General features: G+C 35.2%; 1 protein-coding gene and 1 pseudogene across 2 annotated transcripts; one reads left to right on the top strand and one right to left on the bottom strand.

The window, feature by feature from the left end:
• Positions 1–1,199: 1,199 nt before the first annotated feature.
• Positions 1,200–6,717, top strand: LOC105176701 (uncharacterized). Of its 2 annotated transcripts, none has more exons than XM_020698769.2 (7): positions 1,200–1,895; positions 2,373–2,513; positions 2,605–2,970; positions 3,502–3,747; positions 4,633–4,725; positions 5,908–6,108; positions 6,275–6,490. In XM_020698769.2, the coding sequence occupies exons 1-7, from the start codon at positions 1,557–1,559 to the stop codon at positions 6,347–6,349; spliced, it is 1,461 nt and encodes a 486-aa protein (XP_020554428.1). In that variant the 5' UTR covers positions 1,200–1,556; the 3' UTR covers positions 6,350–6,490. The 2 variants fall into 2 exon arrangements, with proteins under 2 accessions (XP_020554428.1, XP_020554427.1); XM_020698768.2 differs by having other exon boundaries at positions 1,203–1,895; positions 6,318–6,717.
• A 140-nt stretch (positions 6,718–6,857) lies between these two features.
• On the bottom strand, positions 6,858–8,262 carry LOC148784480 (uncharacterized; annotated as a pseudogene).
• Positions 8,263–8,323: the final 61 nt, after the last annotated feature.

Genomic DNA, 8,323 nt, shown 5'->3' with positions numbered 1-8,323 from the left:
AGCCTCTTCCAATTTGCTAATGGGCTTCAACTCAAATCAACTTATTTATAGAGCCCATCTTTCTTCCTTGTAAGGAGTAGCCCAATACAACTGTATGTTTCTATAAAAATTTAATAAAATATATAATTTAAATTTTATAATGTAAAAATGACTAATTGATAAATAATTTAAATTTTTAGGTTAATTACATATAAACCCCTAATTTATTATCTATTTACAAAAATTACTCTTGTTTCTTATAAAATTACATATATACATACAAGAAATATTAACATTAGTTACACAAAGCACCAATGCTTTTCAAAAAATTACATATACACTTCAGAAACGTCAACAACATTGCACAACCTGACCCTATTTTTCTATTGCTGCAGGTGATTTTTCGTAATTATTAAAAGAAATTTTTTTGTGTAAACAAATCATAAATCATGGATGTAAATCTAAGCATCCCTAAAGTTTTAATATTATGATAATTTATAACGAAAAAAATTACTAATATATATAAAAATAAATCTAGGTATGTTATTAACTAATTTATTATAAGAAAATCTCTAGAGCTTTTGAATAAAGATAAATTATTATACACTTATCTATTTAAATAAAGTGCAGGATAATTTTAAAAAGAAAAAAACCGATCAATCTTTTGGATAAAGTAGACTGTTATAAATTTATCTGAGTTTAAATTTTTTCTCTTGAAAAATTGATTGTTTATATGAAATAGAATGTAAATATTTCATTCAAATATATTTTTACATGAATAACCACAATATTTTTGTTTTATTATATATAGACGAGTGATCTATAATTAAATTAAATTAAATGATCTGAATACGGTATTAATACTTTTATTTTGTTATGTATAAATTACAAAGTGATTTAAAGGGTATTGTTTGGATAAACTTATAATATGTTGCAAAATATTTAATAAATTTATTAGAAATGAACTTGTAAAATTAAAAAATAAGATGTTTGAAATTTATAAGTTCTTTTAATAAAGTTATGGAGTTCCCGACTCATTTTAAAAATCGTAACAAGTTAGATGCATTTAACTTATTTCTTTATCATTATTTTTTTAAAATAAAAAACTTTTTGAATGTTAAATTTTAATATTGAGGGGTAATATTTGATGCAAAAATCATATTTCTAGGGTTCAAAGTGTATAATTTAGGGGTAATTTTCATCCCATAAAATTTCACCAACCAATACAAAAAGGAATTGAAACTTTTGTAAAAGTTTTGGAGAGATTAGTTTTGATGTGGAGTGTGGGGGTGGAAATAGAATTCAACGCCTAAAGATCAACATGCCCATCCCAGAAAATCCCATCAAACAATTCACCGCATCTCTCTTTGATTCCTTCACCACGGCGGAAATCTGCAGAAAGTGTTACCACGCTCCACCGCCTATAAATTCCAACTCATCACCTCGAAATCCCGGAAAGGAAGTCAATTTGATCTCCCTTTTAACAAAATTTCATTGAGTTTCTCTCGTTACACTCGGAAAACTTCCCCCCCTCCTTTTTTTCTCCGTATCTCTCTCTGTTCAAGGTTTCTTGAGCGATGATGGTTCACTTCAGGATGATTAAAACCCACCAATTATTGTTGATGTTCTTGGCAATTCTCGCCGTTTCTGGTATCGGCCTGCCGGGAGTACAAGCCGTTAAAGCGCCCTTTCGTCCCGGGGATGTATTGCCGTTGCTTCCGAGACAAGTTTCGTGGCCTATTCTGAACGCTCTCAACAACGCGGCGGACCTGTTGCCGTCCTTTGTTGGGGCTGCTACTGCTTCTAACAATTCGCTTTTGAACTGGAAAGGAGCTTGCTTTTACAATAGCACTGCTTGGTTGGAGTTCCACAACAACAGTAGAAGTGAATTTGGGGGTGGTACTCTTCATATTAAGGTAATTTTAATGTTTTCTTATTGTTGATTTCGTTTTTATTGGAATTTTTGACGTGTGTTTTTGCAGGTTTGGCCGTTTGGGAAATTTATTTGTGCTTTTGCTTCTCTTGTGAACTAGACCAGTTTTTTTTTTTTTTTTTAATGGAGTACCCATTAGGGCCTGAATTTATTTAGTCCTTCTTGGGTATTTCTTGCTTAGTTCAAATTGTAGTTTCTTCAGGTTGGAGTTAAGGATACTAGTGACATTTAATTTTTTAAATTTCTAAAATTTGGGTCTTTTGTGAGTAATTTTCTTACGACATAATTTGCCTAAAATCTTGAAAAGTGGGACACAGTTGGCATAGTTTCGTAGTTTGCTTCCAAGTAAACTAGGTAGGTTCCTGTACCTGGTGATTAAAGGACCATGTTGGATGTGGCAATTGAAAATTAATGCTAATGTATGATGTTGATATCATCTATGTTTATTTTCTCTATCCAGGTGAGCAGTGCACATAGTTGGACATGTATGGATCTTTATGTATTTGCAACCCCATTTCGGGTGACGTGGGATTATTACCTTTTATCTCGAGAACACACTATCGACTTTAAAGAGTGGGAGTCAGAAGCTGAATATGAATATGTGAGTTCAATTTCTTGATCAGTCTCATACTTGCATAGTTTTAAGCAAGACTTGTCGTACCTAAATGTGACTGGACCCCCATGACAATTAGGTCAAAAACAGGGGGGTTTCTATTTTCCTCATGCAAGCAGGGATGCTAGGAACCCTTCAGGCTCTCTGGGAGGTGTTCCCTTTATTCACGAATACTGGATGGGGTGAGAATTCTAATCTTGCATTCCTTAAAAAGCACATGGGTGCTTCCTTTGAAGAACGGCCTCAACCATGGGTCACCAACATTACTGTGGAGGATATCCACTCTGGAGATTTCCTTGCATTATCAAAAATTCGAGGCCGATGGGGTGGTTTTGAGACTCTAGAGAAGTGGGTGACTGGATCTTATGCTGGTCACTCTGCTGTCTGCTTAAGGGACTCTGAAGGAAAGCTGTGGGTTGCAGAATCAGGGCATGAGAATGAGAAGGTTGGTTGAACTCACCCTCATAGAAATCGATTTCTGTTATTTGTTTGTTAATTTCTTTTCTCTATTGATCTTGCACATTTTCAATTTTACCCCAACTCTTCTGACTTGCTACTTGCACGGTCAAATATATTTCCTTAAGCGTGATGCGTCAAACTTTTTATGTTTTAAAAGGTCTTGCACAAATCTTGTTGATTTGATGTATCCTAAACTTCTATAAGAGATTGCACCATCAATAGGCTTAAGTATCTTATAAGAGATAAAAATAGCCTGCAGGGATGGTAATTGGATAATCTGAGTGGAGGGAGTGCTGGAATCAGAGACTACTATGAAGCACAGAGAAAGACAGGGAAAATTTGTGTGGAGTGTCTGTAATGTCAATGAAGAGACAAACCAATTATTCCCTTGTTGTGGTGTATCCTGTTGCTCTAGTGTACTTACGCATAATACACACAATAACATGTTTATTACTGAAATTACAGTTCTTGTGGATAGCATGCCTACCATTTTGGATTTTAAATTGCACTTTTCCAGGGAGAAGATGTTATTGCCATTTTACCATGGGATGAGTGGTGGGATTTTGAGCTGACAAAGGATGACTCCAATCCACATATAGCATTGCTTCCTTTGCATCCTGAACTCCGGGCCAAGTTCAATGAAACCGCTGCCTGGGAATATGCAAAAAGCATGTCTGGAAAGCCTTATGGTTATCATAACTTAATATTTAGCTGGATCGACACAATCAGTGGAAATTATCCAGCACCTCTGGATGCTCACCTGGTAGGCCTTTTTGTCTTTTAAGAGATCTTGTTCAAATTAAAGCCAAGGTGTCCCTTTAACTGCATCTTTTTGAGGATTTTCTGTTTTCTGATGTTACTGTTACACCACGTTCTTTGCCGCATATTGTTGTTCGTATAATTGTTACCGTCACCGTGCAAACATTTCACGTTAATCCCCTTTGGTATCTTGTTTCCATAGCCTCTGAGGAAACCTAATTAGTACATGAAGCACATATAAATTGCAAGTTAATCTCATGGGTTTATGTTTGATACATGACCCAAATGTCTAAGTTTGTATAGCTTTAAGCTGACAGGCAATGACATACATGGGGTTCAGTGTCGTTTGATTAAGCAACCGACAATATAATGCAAACATGTATGTGAGTTTTTTTTTCGAAATAACAGTTTTTACAGGTAGGGCAAGGATTGTGCACATTCAGTTAGGATAATAAGAACAACACATGTCTAAACAAAATGTTGGCTGCAAAAGCTATTAGTTGCATGGATTTTACTTGGTTTCATTTCAGCTTTCAGTTGGCAAATGGTTCTCATTTAATTAATTAACCTACTTGTTTATTTGTTCATTTCTGGAATGTGTCCTTTACTCTTCCGAATATAGTAAACGGTGGAGGAGAAATGGTGAGGTCATGAATCACTTTCAGGTTTTCTTTGTCAAAAATGTCAGTCAATGACAATAAATCCTTATTATGATCGGAATAGATGATTCTTTACATGAAAAGTAAAAAAGAAGTATAGCACACATTAGTGCCTTACTCTATCTGATGGTGCTGGTAGATTATGCCGCCATCTTCACCCTCTGAGCATGCTGTTAGTTGCAATCGTTCCTTTTCCTTCTCTTCCATTTTAATTTGGTGTTGTTTCACAGGTTGCTTCTGTTATGACTGTTTGGACTCAGATGCAGCCTGCATATGCTGGTAACATGTGGAATGAAGCATTGAACAAACGACTTGGAAGTCAGGTTTATTAATATCCTCCTCATTGATCATAACACTCACAGATTTTGGAGCACGTGTGTTGTGGTTGAATGCCATTGTTATTAGATTGCAGGGCATTGCGCACCTACTAGATATATGTTGCATTAAATATATGGGCTATCTAGGGTATAGGGTTTAATAGGTTAGATTTTTGAGGCCCGGGCATCTTTATGAATATCTGCCTGTTTAGATATCAGATATTTAACAAGAAGCAAAATTGGTGGCTCCAGGTGTTAGAGGGTTTAGTAGATCAATTTAGTGAAATTCTTGGAAACAGGCTGTTGGGTCACTCACTTGAGCTTTAGATGGGGAACTTATACTTTTGGTCCTTATATATAGTCATTTATTTGTGTTTGGTCCATAATATTTACGTGTCATGATATTTTTACAAATTTCGTCCTGGTGTCATATTAGAGACCAAGTCTATCAAAAATTGTAAACAGTAGGACCAAAATCATGGCATGTGAACATTAGGAACCAAAAGTGAATAAGTGGTTATATAGGGACCGAAAATGTAACTTATCCTTATAATAATATTTTTTTTGTTATTTTCGTCTAATTTCATTTATAAATATTTATAGAATAAATCATTATTTGGTAATTAATTATATTAAAACTAAAATCCAAAACATATTGTGACCTCAAAAAAATTCAATTTCGAATTTAAATTTAGAATATAAAAGTTAAGCCCTTGAATCTAAATTTAAGTTTTTGCAATCAGATTTTAATATCTCGATAATACAAACAAGTATCATTGAAAATGAGTAAAAATATTTGTGTCCTATAATATTAATTGGAACAAAATTACTACATTCTATATATTTTAATTAATCTTTTTCTTCTTTCATTGTAAAAGAATGGGTAAATTATATTTTTGGTCCCTATATATAGCACTAATTTGCTTTTGGTCCTTAATGTTCATCTACCACGATTTTGATTCCTTATGTTTACAAATTCTTACATATTTGGTCCTACCATCAAATTTGGAACAAATCTGTAAACATTAGGGCTAAAATTGTGGCACATGTACATTAGGGACCAAAAACAAATAAGTGAGAGTATCTAGGTACCAAAAATATAATCACCCATCTTAAGTATACTCTAGTTTGCTTACACAGCCATACCAATAGCACAAAATAAAAGAAAACGTACTTTCACCATTGCAGAACTTAAGTCTTTCTGAAGTTCTTGTCGAAGTCGAGAAACGTGGATCATCTTTTGGTGAGTTGTTGGCAATTCCTGAGCAAGATGATTGGGTTTATGCTGATGGCAAGTCGACTTCATGTGTTGCATTTGTCTTTGAATTATACAAGGAAGCGGGTTTGTTTGGTAAACTTGCAAGCTCTATTCAGGTGACTGAATTCACGGTGAGTGTGCCAAATATGTTTCTATTCTCCATTCAGGTTACTTTTGTTTGTCTATAGTTTTGTTTTGTGTTCATTTCAGATGGAAAGCTTGATGGGTTATTTGGAAATTATATGAGATATTTTACAAAAAATTGTGATATTTATATGTATCATTCTTATTAAACAGCATCAATATGAGGATCTGAATCAGTTGATCTCAACAATTTCAGATAAAAGATGCTTACTCTCTCAAGTTCTTTGAAAACAATTCAAGCCGTTTGCCTACGTGGTGCAATGATGTGGACACTGTAAAACTACCCTTCTGTCAAATTCGAGGGAAGTATCGGATGGAATTACCTGGATACAATACTATGGATCCTTACTCTCACATGAACGAAAGATGTCCATCCTTGCCACCGAAATATTACAGGCCACTTGGATGCTGATATGCTTTGTTGCCTTGTTTTTCAGTTTATAGTGCTCAGTATTTGGTATACTAGTGTTTTAGGTTGTGTAGAGCTGTTGTACGGCATATTGTATATATCAGTAGATCAACATGTAATATGAAACCGTTACAAGGTTGCCAACTGAATGGAGGAACCAAATATAAACAGATTCTAAGTGGGACAATAGTTGTTTTTCTTTTGTTTATGGTCTCTGGGGATTCGACAATAACTCATTAGTATTAATATGGCAAGCCATTATATTCTCGAGGGCATAAATAACTTATCATCAGGTATCTTATTTAGAATAACTTATCATCAGGTTTCTCTGGCAAGATCTATCTCAAGTCAAAGCAGCTTCTTCAACACAAGTTGGACTGGGAGTCCTTGAGTAGGTGCAGACATTGGGTCTCGTCTGAAGCTGTCATCGTTTGAACCAGATTTTCTACGTAGAATGAGTGATCAGATGATGAATTGTGACTAGAGTTTCAATCTTGGTGAAGTCGTATCCTGGACAAATATGAGGCCCCTTCCAAATGGAATGTAACAATAAGGTGGTATGGCTGCTGGATTTCCAAACCGATCTGGATCAAATTTTGATGGTTCTGGAAAAATGTCTTGCGTCCATTTGAATCATGCTTGTGACCCAGAATATCTGTTTGTAAGTAAGATTTAGAACTCAGAATTCTGACAAAGTCTATCCAGGTAACTAACAGCTTGAATATGTATTGCAGATAAACAGAAGGGTCTGTGGTTGAAGCGTGTGAAGGGCATGTGATTGGGATTGACCACATCCCTTCAATCATCTACTGGAAATACTCTACAAATGCGTTGTCATGCTCCTCTTTCAAGCCCGAAAAGAAGGGAGCATATGATGTTGAAGGTCAGTGTCTTCATTGGCTGTAAAACCTGAACATCACCACCATACAAAATTACGGTTAAATATAACCACCTTTCTTGGCAAATAGTATGAATATATGTTCATTCCCTTTTTTTTTTTTTCTGAAGTTCCAAAACTTTCCATTCCAAGTTTTTACATGAAAGGAAAACATTGTAATTTTTTTTTTTATCTTGGATTAGATCTTATATTTTTTCAAATAAAATATTATTATCCCTTCAACTTTTCAGAAAAATGGAAAGTATGTGGCAATTATCCATACATTTAATACATATTGTGGTGAATGCAGCATGAATTTACCCAGTTTGATCTGATGCGAGAAAACATACTGTGACCACTTGTTCTCATGCCAATGCATTTGCATGTGCCTCCTGGCTTCAATCTTCTCAACATGATTCTTTAATCTATCCGGTTTGAAAAACAAAGCAAGAGCATTTCTCACCAGCTTATGCCTCACCGCCAAGTTCCAGCAAGCATCGGCCCCTAGTATCATTCTAATCGAATCCATCTGCTGATTACTCAGTTTTCTGCCATCACTTGTGGAGACGAACTTGTTGGCGGCCTGTCCGTGATGAAAACAACTGGTTTACCAAAGAGATTCTTTTTTGAAATTGGACCATATCTTCTGGCTCTCTCTGCTATCCATTTTTCAGCATTCCGGAGAAGGCCAAGACTTCGGCCAACAATTGGTTTTCCTAGTGATCCTGGGTCCTTTTCAATGGTTTTCTTTTCCTGGTAAGGAGAAAGAAGATTGGTAGGAGTAATAGTGAGAGGAGGAGAAAGACGTTCGGCTGAGAGAGAGAGAGGAAGTGTTGGAGTTATTACAGTGCCATGATGGTGTTTCCATTTGGTGGATTATTCCTGTCTGCATAATGCATGCCATCATGGCCCGAAT

This window comes from Sesamum indicum, linkage group LG13 (genome assembly GCF_026168435.1).
Source record: "Sesamum indicum cultivar Baizhima isolate 11 linkage group LG13, ASM2616843v1, whole genome shotgun sequence".
Lineage (NCBI taxonomy): Eukaryota > Viridiplantae > Streptophyta > Magnoliopsida > Lamiales > Pedaliaceae > Sesamum > Sesamum indicum.
Note: the sequence above shows the minus strand (reverse complement) of the source record. Positions and strands in the feature narration are given on the sequence as shown.